This window comes from Drosophila busckii, chromosome X (assembly GCF_011750605.1).
Source record: "Drosophila busckii strain San Diego stock center, stock number 13000-0081.31 chromosome X, ASM1175060v1, whole genome shotgun sequence".
Lineage (NCBI taxonomy): Eukaryota > Metazoa > Arthropoda > Insecta > Diptera > Drosophilidae > Drosophila > Drosophila busckii.
In genome coordinates, this window is record NC_046608.1 from 17,446,971 (window position 1) to 17,463,473 (window position 16,503).

Here is a 16,503-nt window from a genome sequence, read left to right on the forward strand (position 1 = left end):
CACAAACACAAGCACACATACACACACACACATAGCTGCTGACTGACTGACTGCACGACATTTAAATCATAATCATTGATCGCTACAAATATTAATAAAAAATCATTTTAATACGATATGACAGCAACAAGAAGCAAAAGTGGCAACAGCTCTCTGCATTTCACACTTGGTAGTATATAGTCCATGGGTATCTACTACACATATATATATATATATATGTGTATATCACTATCACAGCGCTCATATCAACGACTGCTATCGCGAGTAGTCTTTATACAAATAATGTGGCAGTAAGTAGACTGTAGGGCAAGCAGTCACTGCTGGCACCCAAACGGGAGTTACTTATGACAACTAACTGACGATCGATGTGCATTGTGGTTGTTGTTGTTTGTCAATAAACATGCGCCACATACTGTAAACGTCATCAGCACTAGATTGCTTTTGTATTAGTTTGGCTTATTAGCATGACGCTTTTGCACCACTGTGCACAGGTCACAAATAAAAGCCAAAGTCAAAGCAGCTTTTGAAGCAAAATGCTAAGAAGAGCAAATAAACGTCCTATATATATGCATATATATATACATGATAACTGCAGTACACACACACACGCACACACACACATGTAAGCGCGTAAAGTGTATTGGTACATTATCGATATGTGCGCTGCTTGCTTGTTTGCTTTATTTGTATTTGTTTAACTCAGTTGTATATATTTTTTTACTTATTTATATTTGCTGTTGTGTCGCTTGTATGTTGTTTTTTTTTTTCTCTCGCTCAGTTTTTGTTTAATACCTATTTGACTTTAATAAGTGATTGTTGTGGCCATTTAGTGTTGTTGCTGCGCCACTTTAACGTCGAGCGTGTGTGCGTGTGGATCAACGAAGGAAGCCACCAAGTCAGCCAGCCAGCCAATTGACAGTTGCACCGCCAGCGCAATTGCAACGTTCTGCTGATCGATCGCTCGACATTGGTTAGAGCAAGCCAGTCGCTGTTAACTGTTAGAAAGAGAGCGCACGCGCATCTACATTGACCGCCTTGTTTTAGCCTAGTTAGTCGCTGTTGCGGCCATATCAGCGTGTGCGTAAGTGGACCGCGATTGCGCGCTTAACACTGCTGCTGGCATTTTTATGATGGCCTATTGAAATCGGAATCGTCAGTCAAAAGCGCGCGCACCGCTCGGACTAAGCGGCTACGGCAAAAAAAAATATAAAAAAAAGAAAATCTAACCCACTCAACATTATGAACATGTTGCCACAAAGGCGCCAATTTTGTCAAGTGTATCGCGATAAAATACAACAACAATTAGTTGAATTAGTTAAACAAATTAAATGCTAAACAACTTCTAATAAATCAATGCAGTGCCCCCCAAGTGACGTGTCGCGTTATTTTGTTATTAATTTATTGCACACAAATTATGAAGTGATTGCGCATTAAAAATCGATTCACGTGCAAATAATTGCAGGCAGCTTAAAAATTAATTAATTCATTGTGGAAATAGCACAAAAACAAATTAATAACAAACAAAGCAGAGCAGAGCAGAGGAGCGCAGCGCGAGTTTCCATTTTCTATTATTTTTTTTTTCTTGTTGCTATAATTTTCGTGCTTTGCTTGGCTTACACGCAAACAAATACAAATACAAATACACAAGCACTACACAAGGCTTAATTATGAGCAATTATAATCCAAATTGTGGTTACTTTGAGGATTGCAGCTATTACACAAATAATGCATATCAACAGGATTATTGCATGCAACCGGATTATGAATACAAACAACATGTCTACGAGTGAGTAACCAAAAACAAATTGCCCAAAACGCCATTTTTATACCATTCCCATTTGCCCATTTGCCTTCCCTTGCCAGCAACATCATGCTGAATATTGTACAATAAATGCTTAATAATATACAATAAACAGGGGTCAACAGTTGCCGACGGCAAAGCAAAAGTTAGCAACCCTCTTTAGTTGCTTTAAATATTGTGTTTAATCTTAATCTTTAATTGTGTTTGCTTTTGGCTATGACAAAGCCACAATATTTGATTGATTTGCCTGCATTGAACATTGGCTTACATATTATTAGGCAATTGAGTCAATAATTAATAGAATTCTAATGAGAAATGCTGCGTAACATTTTATAAATTTAATAAACATTTTTGTATGGCAAGCATTTGATTGTATAACAAATAAAGTATTAAGAAATTTAAAACTATAATTAAAATTTAATTTAGCAGCAGGCAACGTTTGATTGATTTGGCTTTCATATATTATCAAATATATCAATAAATAATATAGTTGATATCAGAAGTGCTGAATATTAATACTATAAATTTAATAGTAATATGCTGTGTGTAAAATAAAAGTATATAGAAATTTAAAACAAGAATTAAAATTTAATTCAGCAGCAGCTTTAGTTATGCTATTTGTTATTTTAGCAGCCACAGATTTCAGCAAAATTGACAAAGCAGTTCCAGGAAATCTGCGTGGCAATTAAAAACAATTTGATTTGAAATCAACAAAGCAAACAAGAAAACAGGCTCAGTGTAATCTAAAGGCAAAGAAAGTGCAGAGACATAGAAAGAGAAAGAGAGAGAGAAGCGTAGGCAAGCGTATTAATATTTAATGGCATAACAATAATGAAATTTTACTACTGCCGGCACTGACTATCGCTCAAGCTATAGATATAAGACATATAGTGCCGTCGTAAGCCTACGATTTTCGCACACACACACACACACACATATATATAGAGAGTGCAACTGAGGCTAAGCCAATGTTACGGCATTGTGACAGAAACTGAAACTGCAGCTCGACTGCTGCTGGCTGCTGGCTGCTCTTAATGGACTGACGAGGATCGCTGGCCAGCTGACTGGATATTGGTCCAACTGAGTGAGTGACTGACTGACTGGCTGGGCTAGTGTGATAAGCCCAAGGCGTAAAAGGTGTTTGTTCGGCTTTATATATATACATACATGCATATACTTGAACAATGCGCATTATTTCCACTTTGTCACCTTTTTGCATTTTTGGTATGTCGGGGTTTTTACGGTTGCACTTTGAAAACCAAAACACATGTTTAGTGAAATCGTTTGGAAAATCACAAACAGCACACGTGTGTGTGTGTTCGTGTGAGTGAGCGAGCTCGCGCGCTTTTGAAAATTTTACTTTAATTGGGTTTGTCCATAATCGTTGCATCGTACCCTCGGCTAATCTCGGATAATGCTGTTTGCCAAATAAAAGCAAATGCTATTTTGTTATATTTATTTGTTATATTGCATTTTCATTCATAGTGTGTCTGAGCTACGAATTGGTTTTCCCACTAGCAACACTAGCAGGTTGCAATATCTTTTTGCTTTTTTATCTTTTTGTGTCAGCTTGTTTCGCAATTTGCAGGTTTTCTTTAGTTTTGCTTTATTTATTTTATTTTCAATTAAGAAAATGCCATTTGTGTTTGTTTTGCAGCAATTTGTATTATTTAAATGCATGTTATCCCAACAAATATATGAGCGAATATTTAATTCTCTTTTTGGTTACATTTTTGTTTTTTGTTGTTTTTTTTTGAATGCCACTCCCTTTTGTTGCCCACTTGTGCTTGGAGTTGAATGAGACACGCTATGCACTTGTCAAGCGCCCCGAACACTGAAATATGAAGTTCGAAAACATAATTCTATTTGATGATACTATGCTTTATTAATAAAACAAAAGTAATCAAAGAAAAACAAGGAAAAAAGCGCAAGCAAATGAAAAGTTGTATGCCACACACTTTGACATACACTTTGTTTAGCAAATGAACTGAAACACAAAACAAGTTTAGCTGGCAAATCTTTTTGTGTGTCTGTATAAAAAAGTTAAAAGTAATAAGCATAAGTTGGCAGAACGCGTTACTAAACGCAGCTCAGTCAAGTTGAACGTACTCCAAAAAAAACATATATATATATATATAAAGAAAAAATGAACCCAAAACTTCAAATGTCTGGGAATGTGTGCACATGCTTATGTCGTCGTCGTCGTCGTCGTCAGATGAGCCAGGAAGTAAACAAAACACGCACACAAGTAAATTAAGCGAATAGCGCATACGCTTAAGCGCTTGAGCGATTTTAGTTTGTGTTTGGCTTTTAGCGTAGTGTTGCAACTTTGTGTTGTGTAGTGCAGTGTATAGAAGTGTATTGCATGTTTTAAATGCGTTTAATACGCGCTCAACTTTTGCGCCCCTGATGCGGCTTAATTTTACTTTTTTTTATTTATATGGCATTTAAGCTTAAATCGCGTTACTATATTTAGCGCACTTGGCAACCCTGCTGCGCCGAAACTTTTCTTGTCCCAACTGTCATAAACAAACTTGTTTTTTTTTTTGTATTCTTTGCCTGCATTGCATCTGCTTGGCCTAAACGACGAGGCTGTCAAATCGGCCACTTGCCCTTAGATTTTTTGTTGCGCTGTCTGTCACTTTGTTCTGTCTGTCAAAAAAAAAAAAAAAAAAAAACTACAACAGCTACAGAAATTGATACATTTAGCAAAAAATGTTGAGCTGAGCTTTTGAGACGTTGCGACGCGTGACTTTTTGACATTTAATGCCAGTTTGTCAGGTCAGTAGTCAAGCCAGTCAGGCAGCAATCAAAATCAGAATGTCGCATGCGCCGCCAGATTTTATACATATATCGTATATATCTTATACGTTCTCGCTTGATTTGATGTGCCTATAATGAAGCATGTGATTGGCTGAAGTGTCAACTAAGGCAACATGCAAGCCAACTGAGAAATTGTTGAGCCAATTAAACGCACAATGGATGCAACATGGGGGTGTAGCAACAATACCACAAACCGGGTCAAGGTGTGTTGCATGTTTGCCGCTGTGCCATTCATGCCACAAAAAAAAAACAAAAATATATTGCAATTGAAATTGCTTGGCATTTGAAATAAATTGCAAATGTGTAACTGATGCAGCCTCAAGCTGTGAAGGAAGTAGGAAGTGCGCAAAAAGGAAGTTCCAATCACAAAACTAAACTCTCGGGGTCAGGCACAGTGGGACACACACTGTGTACACAAAAGTGAAAAAGAAAAAACCCATTTGTCAAGTTCTGAAATTTAGTGTACAATTAGCCAGCAAACACACACACACAGACAGAGGCAGGGTTAGAAACTGCTTTTTAACTTCTTTTTATGATTGAGTGCATTGCAGCTTCGTTCCTTTTGGGCTTTCAATAAAATGTTAATTCCATTAATGCAATACAAATATGCATAGCTTAAGTAGGAAGTGATTTGTCTGCATTTTCTATGCTAGCCTAGGCATTTTGCATTTATTTATTCTACGCTTGTTAATAGTGTGAAAATGTTGGCTAAGCCGCTTAGGACTCAATTGGCCGAACTTCAGCTCGAGCAGCTGCTCCGCTCAGTCCTTGAGTATCAATTTTACTTAACTCATAAATAAATATTAATAAAAAATGCTTTGAGTAAATTAAATAATTAAGCATGTAAATTTAATAACTTTTTGTTTGAATCTGTTTTAATATAAATTTAATCCAAATTCCCCAAGCCACTTAGAACTCAATTGGCCGAAGTTCAGTTCGAGCTACTTCAATATCAATATTCAATTTGAATAAATAAATATTAAAAAATGCTTAAATAACAACAAATGAAATAATTAAACATGCAAATATAAAAACTTATTAATTTAACCTCCTTCGATTTTTTATATATTTAATTTGTTTGAATCTGTTTGTGGCTATTCATATATGCATCTAACTTTAATCTCAAATAATCTAATTTTAATTCCTAAGCCGCTCAATTGGCTGAACTTCAATCTTCTGCTTGAGTATCAAGTGGATAAATAAATATTAAAAAATGCTTTAGATTATTAATGAGTAATATTTTGATGAATGCCTAAAATGTAACAACAAATTATTATTATATAACGCTTCGTGGCTATTTTTTATGCATTTAACTTTAATCCCAGCTAACTTTTATTCCTAAGCCGCTAAGGACTCAGTCTTGAGTATCAATTTTACTTAACTTTACTTAATAAACTAATGAGTAAATTAAATAATTAAAAATGTAAATCTAACAACAAATTTATGCCAACATTTAATATATTTAATTTGTATAAATCTGTGGCTATTATTTATGAATTTAACTTTAATCCCAGCGCCTCAAGTAGTTACAATGCTCACGCCAATGCCGGCTGAGCAGCCCAGGCCAAGAACAAGAACAAGAACAAAAACAAGAGCAAGATCAATCAAATTAGCTAAAGAGCGATTGCGTCAACTGAATGAGGCACTTCCTTGCTATTGATGCGCTGCTGCAACAAAAGTCAGTTCTATATACCTATTTAGTTTGTATTGCTTTGCTGCTGTTTCTTTATTCTACTGTGTTATTTTTTTTTTTGTCGGCTAAATCACTTCCGCGCAACGAATCTGAAAACCCAAATTGTCATGGCCGTCAATTGACAAACACCTTGGCGGCTGCTGCTGCTGCTGCTGCTGCTGCTGAAGGGTGCGAGGGCCAGAGCGCAGAAACCGGAAGGTAAATTAAAATGGATGACAATGGATGAGGCTCTAAACGAGCATTGAATGCATGTCGTGTCTGTCTCGCTCACTCACGCACACACTGCTCTGCTTGTGTGTGTGTGTGTAGTTAGCATTGAATGCTTGTTACTATTGCCTGCTGGCTAAGCAAACACCTTTTGGCAAAAACTCTTCTAACTGCGGCACAACGCGTGCCCCTCCTGCTGCCCCTGCCGCTGCTCTAAACCATTAATATCGCTCGCTGTCTATAGCTTTTGTATGTGTGATTTTTTACGCTTATGCAGCAGCCGCATGTTCCTTTTGCAACGAACCGTTTAATTGAGGGTTGTTAGGCGCGCCCGCCCCTAAAAATCAAATCTATGCGCTCAAGCCCAACAATTCAACGACATGAAACATATTTTATTGCATTTGTATTGCCATTGAAAAGCTGCTGCTGCTGCTGCTGCTGCTTGTTAATTGTATCTCTTGGCTACGGCATATTTGAGTGACCTACGCATTATCACACTTCAGTGTTGAGCAGCTGCCAAGTCAAAGTCTCAACGCCATATTTTGCGCTAATACAAAACGCAAGCATTTTAAGTTAATTAGATTAGATTGGCTAAAATTCGAAGCAATCTTAAGTGCAGTTCATTAGCTGGCGGCAGACAGTTCAACTGTCTGCAATAAACAAAAGCACAATATATTGAATTTAAGTTTTAAGCTAAATAGTGCAGCCTACTTAACCCTTTAACGCAACTACAAATAGGGCCAAAAGTCCATGCAAAACAACCAACAATGCCTTAAAGTAGTTTGAAGTGTTTAGAAAATAAATAAAAAGTGAGCTGAGCTGCAATAATAAAAACAAAACGAGTTTTTGAGCCGCCAAATTCAATTGAATTGAATTTGTATGCCTGCCTAACACACACACACACACACATATGCATAAACATATTTAGCTAAAAGATTCAATTGTTGTTGTTGCTGCTGCTGCTGACTGGCTACTTAAACTTCCTGCGGAAGCTAACAAAACAAAAAATAATACAACAATCAAAGGCTTTTACTTTTGCCTTGCTTCACTTGTTGTTGTTGTTGTTGTCGCTATTGTTAAACGCAACATCATCATTAAGTGCATAACAATGGCCAGCACACACACACACACACGCACATATACATGCATATATATTACTTTACATACGCATGCAGCGCTTCTCATAAATGGGCGTGTTAAAGGGAAATTTTTTGTTATATCCTTGCGTATGAAATTCGTACAAACAAAATTTCCCTGTTCATGCGCGCAAGTGCGCTATGTAGCTATCTCGCTCGCACGGCACGCTGATTGGTCAGCGCTATAAAATGGCAACACGCCCACTTTTCTGCCGCTGACAGCAGCGACGCCGACGGCATTTACAGCTGTAAATGCGTTGCTTTTATGATTATTATAGTTTTTCCTTTTTTCCCAGCTAAAAGGCGCGCGCCGCTCTCATGTGGCAGCCCGTTTTATATAAAGAGACCCTCCATGCGCTACTCCATGTACTGCACATGGTCTGCCATGTTCTTTCTTTTTTCAATTGCTAAAAGTTTTCCACTTTTTTGTGTCCCGACCCCAGCTCTGACATGCGTCAAGCTCTTAGAGCATTGCTCAACTTAGCTAATGGTCGTTTTGATTATGTGCCTTTCACCACACGCACGCCCCGTCAACTCATTTGGGTGTAGCATTAGACAAGCAATAAGAAACACACATAGCCATTACATAGCTGCCATATACATTTATGTATAGTAAGCGAGTTTTCCAGTCTAATCATGCTCCTACTCATGAAATCAAAATGCTTTACGTATACGTATTGCCCTGCCCCCCTTTGGAGTGCCAGTCACGCCAGCATTGAACACTTAGCTCAAGTCGATACTCAACTTTAAATTAAATTCAACTTATTGACGCTTTTCTAGCAAACTGTCTGCCATTTATTGCAATTTTGGTAACACAAATTCCCAGGCAGAGCAACAACTGCTCAAAAAAGTAGGCAATGAAAATGAATGCAAAGATTTGAATTAAAATTGAACTAAATTGAATTCTTGAATTCTTTGCAATTATATTATTATAATATACATATTATATGTATAAATATTTAAGCAATTGCAAATTGAGCTGCGCTACAGATTTTAAAAAGATTTCGTAGCAATTTTCGATTATAACTTTAAATTTATTTGGTTTGCATTTAAAATTTAAGCTATTTACGCGCTGTATTTAATATAAAACATACGATTAAATTGTAAGCCTTTGATAAGTTGTTTTGAACTAAAAACCTGCAAAACTCGCATAAATATTGAAAACCTAAATCTGCAAAAACAAACTTTGACACTTATTGCAATTGTTGAAAAACTTCAGAGCAAAGGAAGCTTAGCACAATTGATGGACACACACACACACACACACACAGCTACACAATGATATATGTAAGTAGCTACTATAGCTATAGTGGAGCATATATTGGAGAAGAGATGCTAATGATAAATACAATATAATGACAACGCAATTGTTGACAGCATCAAGTGCAGCAGTAAGAGCTAGAGAGCAACATCTAAGGCTCTCATGAATGGAAAGCGTAACAGAGCAGAGCAGCGACGAGTTGTCTGACTGGCTGGCAGCCTCTAGCTACGCGGCTACTCGACCAGCACAATGGCAGACACACACACACACACACATACAGGCATAGAGAGATGCAGGCAATTGTAGAGCAAGGGCCTAAGAGAGGCGGCTCAAGTGGGCACTCGTACGCGCCGAAGTGCAAGCGAGATGGCAAGCTAACACACAAGACTAGGCCAGCCTTGTTTAGCAGCAGCAGCAGCAGCAAGGATAAGGCTTGTGCGCAAATGGTGGTGGTTGTTATTGTTATATGCGCTTGTTGCTGTTGCTGTTGCTGTTGTTGTTGTTGCTGGTGGTTGAATGAGCCACTCACATAGTTGCTGCCTGTAGCCTGTTTGCTTGTTGAAAAGGACATGAGAAGCCACTTAGTGAAAATGCGACGAACGCGCCGCGACTAAACAACCAGAGAGTGTATCTCTGTGTGCGTGCATGTTTGTGTGTGTGAGTTTATATACCCAATGGTGGATGGATGCGCCATATACAAGCCATGCACGTTTGTGTCTGTGTGTGTGTGTGTGTGTTTGTAGTTTTTGGTACTTTTGCGCCCGTTGGCTGCTTGGACTCGTGTCGAGCTCTTGATGTCTCGTTAGTTGTTGATGACACTTCAGTTTGGAATGTTTAGAGTGCGGCTGACAAAACGCAATACGAGCGCGCGAGTCGAGAGTCGTGTTTAGAAACAAATTGTAAATTGTAATATTAAACGTAGAGCAACGAGCAACGTGCAACGAGCAACGTGCATCGAGCCATCGAGTGTGCAAATTTCTCATTTTATTTGCATTTCAAATTATTATGTGCAGCATTGCAGTTGCTCAGTGAGCCACAAACGCATTTTTTTGATCGTGTGTGTGTGTGTCTTTTTCTACTGTGTGTGTGTGTCTATCGGCCGCAAAGTGGCGGAGAAACGCAAAAGCTCAACGTCGCCCACGCCGTTGCCCGCGCAACAGCGACGCAAATCCGGCAACGCGACACCACCAGCGGCGGCCACATCGCCAGCGCTCACAGCAGCCGCCACAGACATGACCACCACCACCTTGAGCAACAGCAACAGCAACACGCACAGCCAGCCGGCTCTGGAGCGCACGCCCTCCAAGCAGCGCGAGCGTGGCCGTGAGCGTGAACGCGATCGCGATCGCACCGCCGTCGCCGTTGCCAGCAGCAGCAACAGCAGCGGCAACAGCAGCGGCTTAGGCAGCGCTGGCAGTTTGCCCGCCTCGCCGCAGAGCGCCCAGAGTGCAGCCACCGTCAGTCCCGGCACGCCCAGCACACCGAAGCGCCCATTGCGCACATCGACGCCCTCGCTGGAGCAGCAGCTGGCAACGGCCAGCAAAATAATCAGCACCGCCAGCACCACAGTGCCAACCACCACGCCCACCAGCGGCGCCAGCTTGGCACCCACGGAACATCTGCGCATACCCACAGGCGCTGCCGCCTTCAGCGGCTTCCCCTCACTGCATAGCATGAGCAGCCTAATGGTGCCCTCATCGGCTGCCGTGGCAGCCGCAGCCGCCGCTCCATTTCTGCCCTGGTCGCCCATACTATTGCCGCCCTGGAGTCATGCGCTACTGCCCGCCGCCTTCTATCCGGCAGCGCTGCGCAACGCTCTACCCGGGTAAGCCTCAAAATGCATGAAACCAAACTAACTGCTTTAGTTTGCTTTTGATTGGATTTGCAACTTGAACTTGAACAACTTTAAATTCTATAGTCAGCGCAAAAGTCTTGTATAAGATATAGCAGATATATGTATGGGCACTTACCTTTAACTTTTCCACTTTATACGCAAAGAGTTGCAGCGAAAGCTGAAAGAAAAATATAAATTACATTAATATAAAGCTCAGCTAAGTTCTCGATTGTTTGGTACTTGCTACAAAATTAATAATTAAATATTATGAGCTAATTTAATTAATCATTGGCATGCTGTTTGTTTGATTGTATTAGCTAAGCTTCAATTTATCATTCCTTAATTGCATTTGCTTGAGCCTCTGAGCTAATGCCACTTTACCACTTGGTTAAACCCACTTTGCTTTAGTTAAGCCTCAGCCTCAAGACTTCGAGCCCAGCAGTTTATCACACCCATGCGCATATTATTTTAGGCCACTGAGCTTGGGAGTTAGCCAACAACAGGCCCTGCAATCCAATCAAAGCCACTTAGCTGATCGCTGCACTTGCCCCGTGCTTAGCAAATCCGCGCAGCACGTAATTCCCCCACAAACGCAAACGAGGTTAGCTCAAGGGCTCAAGGACTCAAGGACTTGGCGATCAGTGCGCTGAGCTAACAAATATTAGCCTGTTTTTGTCTCTGGCTTAGAAATTCCCATAGCTGTGCTGCAGGGAAACCCCAAGCTGGCCAACATGTGTGCAACAGACCAAGCGAGCGAGCGATCGACCGAGCTATGGATGATGAGCGAAGTCGTAGAAGACGTGCGGCGTCACACTGTCTGGCCAGAGGGAATTCCGCAGACAGCACGGGGAATGCCCCGTGGCTGGACCTGAGTGCGCGTGGGAATTTCGCAGTTTGCGTAGAACAAAACAGGCCGAGAAATTTTTGGGAAAATTCAATGTGGAAAAACCGGAAGCGCACAAGCGATGCTTTTTACATGTGGCACGAAGAATGCCAAACAGGTAGACAGCTATGCAAGTGTGTGTGTATGTGTGTGTGTGTTGCGTTTAATTGTTGATGGTATTAGTGTAGAATCAAATTTGCATTAGCCGCTGCAGCTAAGAATTTGATCTTGTGCTAAGTCTGCGTCTCTGATCCTTTTTTGGTGTCGTAGGTGTCAATAATCCAGCGATTTGGCTGCACTTAATCAAAGTTAATTCGTAGCAAGGCAGCAGCACGTTGGCAATTTCCAAAGTCATTGCTGGGCAGGTAGCTCAAGCACAGGTAGTTTCAACCTTTTTGCATTCATTGTTTCCGCTTTGCTGCATTTCATTCATAACCGACACCGGATGTTGCCAGTGCACATGACAATTAAAACTGTGTCCATTTTCTATTGCAGTTTGTTTGATGCCAAGGTGCCATCCTCGCAGCGCTCTGGCTTTCATATATCCGACATACTCAATCTGGAGGGCTCCGAGCTAAAGAGCGCCGCCGCCGTTGCCGCCGCGGCTGCCCATCATACCCACAGCCATCACAGCACAGAGCTGGAGTCCAGCAATGGGCATGTGCACGCCGTTGCGCCCGCTGCTCTGTCGCCCACGCCCAATGCCACGCTGCCGCCCACTGCGGCCAGCGCTGAGCAGCACATAACGCCCGTTGGCGAGCATCAGACTACAGCGCATTTGCCACATGAGCAGCAGCAGCAGCAGCAGCAACATCACCAGCAGCAGCAGCAACTGCATCAGCAACATCAGCTGCATGCGCATCACCAGCATCAGCCATTGTCGCATCATCAGAGCGCTGCACTGGCGCAGCCGCCACATGTGGGCGCGCATGCTCAGGCCGCTGCTCATCTGCTGGTCAGTCACAATGCAGTTGCTGCTGCAGCTGTCGCCGCTGGACAATATTTGCCCAAAAGCTTTGCCGGCAGCTTTGGCGATGAGATGTCCTCCTATCATCACATGGCGCAGACAATGCTCTCGCACACAGGACGCTCGCCCTGGATCAAGGAGAACGAGCTATACGGTAGGTCTAACGATCGAGCCCCTTGCTATTTTTTTTTTTGAAATGTTTCTCAGGTGCTTCAAAGCCAAAAGTGGCAGCGAACCACCCTTTTTGGCCCAAACATAATCTTGACTAATAGTTTGTATGCGCTTCACACTTGAGGATTAATTTTGTTATTTTTTTTTTTTTCGTTGTATCGTTGCCCCCTTATTGTTGTTGCAAGCAAAACATTTTTCAGTCATCGCTCGCTCATATAAGCCTGAAAATTTATGGCACGCACTTCCGTTGCCTCCTTTATTATTTTTTTTTTTTTTCTATATGCTGCATGCCTTTTGTTTTTTATTAACGTGTTTGGGTTTTTTTTTTTTTTGGGAAATTTCACAGCTGTAAATCGAGTCGTTATGATTATATTAAGTTATTAATTTGTTGAGTTGTCATGGTGAGCAGCAAGTGTTAGTCGCTTGTTTAGTCAATGCTGTAAATTCTTAGCTCTAGCTCAGCCCCGATCGGCCCGTTTGTTAATAAATCGTTAGCTATCAAAAGTGGGCGTGTTGCGGCGCAGCAGCAAAAAGGGGGCTGCAACTAGCTTCAAAGTCAGCCCATATATTTTTGTATATACCCATGTTTGAGGTTTGGCTTTTGTGTGTCAGTTTTTGCGCATTGTGCGCATCTCTTTGGTATGCAGCCTTAATGTTCCTCCATTAGCATTGGCAGCAAACAATGCCAAGCGATCGCATAGCAATGAAATAAAAAAAACAAAAAGGCAAACAAGCTGAAGGTCAGAGGGCAACCCAAAGGTGTAACTCAGCAGGGTGTGCACACACACACACACACACACACAAACCCCTAAGCGTTGTCGCTCAGGTAGCGTCGCTCTCGATGCGACGATCAATGAGCCTGGCAACTAATTGATGTTATTAGTTGCTAGCTTCGGACTGTGCTCGGGGGTTGACCCACCCCGATTTGCCAAGGGTTTAATCCAATTGTGTGAATCGTTGGCGGTTACGATGTTTACCCACTGACTTTTCATTTAGTAGCGCTGCCAACTTTTGTGCTTGCTCATGCTAATTGGGGTGTGTGTGTGTGTGTGTGCATTAATTTATCCAAATTGTTGACAAATTCGATCGAGCGCAGCTGCATTGAAGACTCGGTAGTAGTTTCGCTTGAAGTTCTATCGCTAGCTAAATATTAATTGAGCTTTGACTAAAAGCAACTCTCTCGTTGTATTTATCAATTGCAGGCACACAGCAGCCCGCCAGCCCGGACAGCACCTCGCCACTGACCTCAGAGCGCAGCTACACCTACATAGGCTCCAATTGCCAAACATCGCCGGCGCTCTCGGGCGACTACAAGAGCTACAGTCGCTCAGCCGACAGCGATGCGCTTTCCGTAGGCGATGCGCTCCATACGCTGCATGCTGGCGCCGCAGCAGCAGCAGCAGCTGGTGGCACCACTGCGGCGCATGCTCTGCACAACAATAACAACAACAATAATAATAACAATAATAACAATAACAATAGCATCAAGCATGATGCAGGCGGCGGCGGCAGCGCACATGACGACAGTCTCAATGAGGACGGCATCGAGGAGGATATTGACGATATTGACGATGTAGATGGCAGCGGCGGTGCTGGCGGCCTCAATGCCGACGGCATGCCCAACAAGAAGCGCAAGCGACGCGTGCTGTTCACCAAAGCGCAAACCTATGAGCTGGAGCGACGCTTTCGCCAGCAGCGCTATCTAAGCGCTCCCGAGCGCGAGCATCTTGCCAGCCTCATACGCCTGACGCCGACGCAAGTAAAGATTTGGTTTCAAAATCATCGCTACAAGACCAAGCGCGCTCAGAACGAAAAGGGCTACGAGCATCCAGGACTGCTGCATGGCCATGCTACGCATCCGCATCATCCAGCCGCGCTGCCCTCGCCCAGACGCGTAGCTGTGCCCGTGCTGGTGCGCAATGGCAAGCCCTGCCTAAGCGATGGCAGCAAGCTCAGCCAGGATTGCGTCAACACAGCCACCGCCATGCAAAACGCCGCCGCTCATCATCTGGTGGCGCTCAATGGCGCCGCTGCCTATCAGCATGCCGCAGCTGCCGCCGCCGCTGGACTGCATGCTCACGCTCATGCCCATGCGCACGCTCATCCGCATGCGCAGCGCGCTGCCTGGTGGCCCTAATATTGTTAGACTGCCTGCCATTTTACGCTGGAGCAGCAGCAGCAGCTTCTGCTCTCGCGCACTTGGACAAGCGACAGGAACTACTTAGAACAGGCTGAGCGACAACTCCCATGAACACTGGTGCAATAATAACTACGGCGTATACGCTCAGCAAAACTAAAACTAAATTTGCCAACCACAGCAACAACAACAATAACAATTTATATTTAAATTGTTAACTATATATCAAATTTTTTTTTTTGCCTGCTGCTCTTAAGTTTGCAGGCCATTTTAAGCTTAAGTCTTTTTTTTTTCCAACTATAACAATTATAATATTTAGTAGCTGTAGTGCAAGTTTTTTTTATAGCATAAGCAACAAATTTATAAAGCAGTTTGTACATAAAAAAGCGTAAATTGTATATATAACTATTTAAAAACTTAAAGCGCAACAAATATTAGTGTTCAATTTATAGGCAATCAGCTAAAACTTATACGCAAATATATAAACTAGTTGTAGTTGTATAAAAATTTCAAATACATACACAATATTTTTTTTTTTGTATAGTTGATAAATAAATAAAAATAAATCTTTGAATTTATAGCGCGTAATGTGAGTTCAGTTTAATGTTAATAATACAAGAATATTCAAAAACCTTTTAGCAATTAATAAAAAGACATAACGAAAATTATAAAAAAAAAAAACAAACAAATTGGCATTTTTTCTATGCTATCTATGTGTGTGTGTGAGCCATAAAGCAGCTCATAAATACGCCTTGATTAGGGCTTTTAGCTACTGTGCTATAGCGCGCGATTGGCATCGTAATCCATTAATGATTATAGTACTACAAAGCACTTATACAATACACATGTATATGTATGTGTGTGTGTGTGTGTGTGTGCGATACAGCTATTATATATGCATATGCTTAGTGGTTATGATTATATGTTATGGACTAGCAGTGTCCTTCAACAGCTTGTCAGACTGCACTTAAATCCGAGCTGCTAAAAGTATCTAAAATCATAATTATTGCCCCTCAACCCCTCCACGCGTTAGCTAATGGCAACGATTGCACATAAAGAACTCGAAACTCAAGTAGATGTTTTTGAGTATCTCATAAAATAAACAAGTGCTATACGTATAAACGACAAATTAAATTACTCATCAATTGAATTGAAGCACTCGAAAGCTTCAGTTTGTTAAACAGCACCTAACCCAGTTAATTTCCAAATCTGTAATGCAGCTACTCGAATTTCGTTTTTAACTCTACGCCAGCTAAACAATAAACACGCTAAGTTATTAATAAACATTGAGTGCTTGCTCATAAATTTTTAGCAATGTGTCATAAACTGAACGCGCTCATAAATTTCTATATAAATGTATTACGTTTTTTTTTTAAGCATATTAAGTATACGCCGCGTTGAGTGCACAGCGCCTTTAATTGGCGCATAAATTGTTCGTTTTGCCGTGAAGTTTTAAGTGCTCGGCTACGTTTATTTGCATATACTAGTGCCTACGGCTTATCGCACAGGATGTTGATAGTAGTTGAGGTAACATAAGTAGCTTTGACTATCGCAGCCCAAAACAAACAAAACAAAATTCTTTTTTTTTTT

The 16,503-nt window shown here is 41.5% G+C and overlaps 1 protein-coding gene across 1 annotated transcript; it reads left to right on the forward strand.

Annotated features, from left to right (window-relative positions):
• The first annotated feature begins 831 nt into the window (after positions 1 to 831).
• Positions 832 to 15,102, forward strand: LOC108607133 (homeobox protein vnd). The gene is made up of 3 exons (XM_017997769.1): positions 832 to 1,786; positions 12,134 to 12,759; positions 13,979 to 15,102. Exons 1-3 carry the CDS (start codon positions 1,668 to 1,670, stop codon positions 14,911 to 14,913), a joined length of 1,680 nt encoding a protein of 559 aa, XP_017853258.1. The 5' UTR covers positions 832 to 1,667; the 3' UTR covers positions 14,914 to 15,102.
• The last annotated feature ends 1,401 nt before the right edge of the window (positions 15,103 to 16,503 follow it).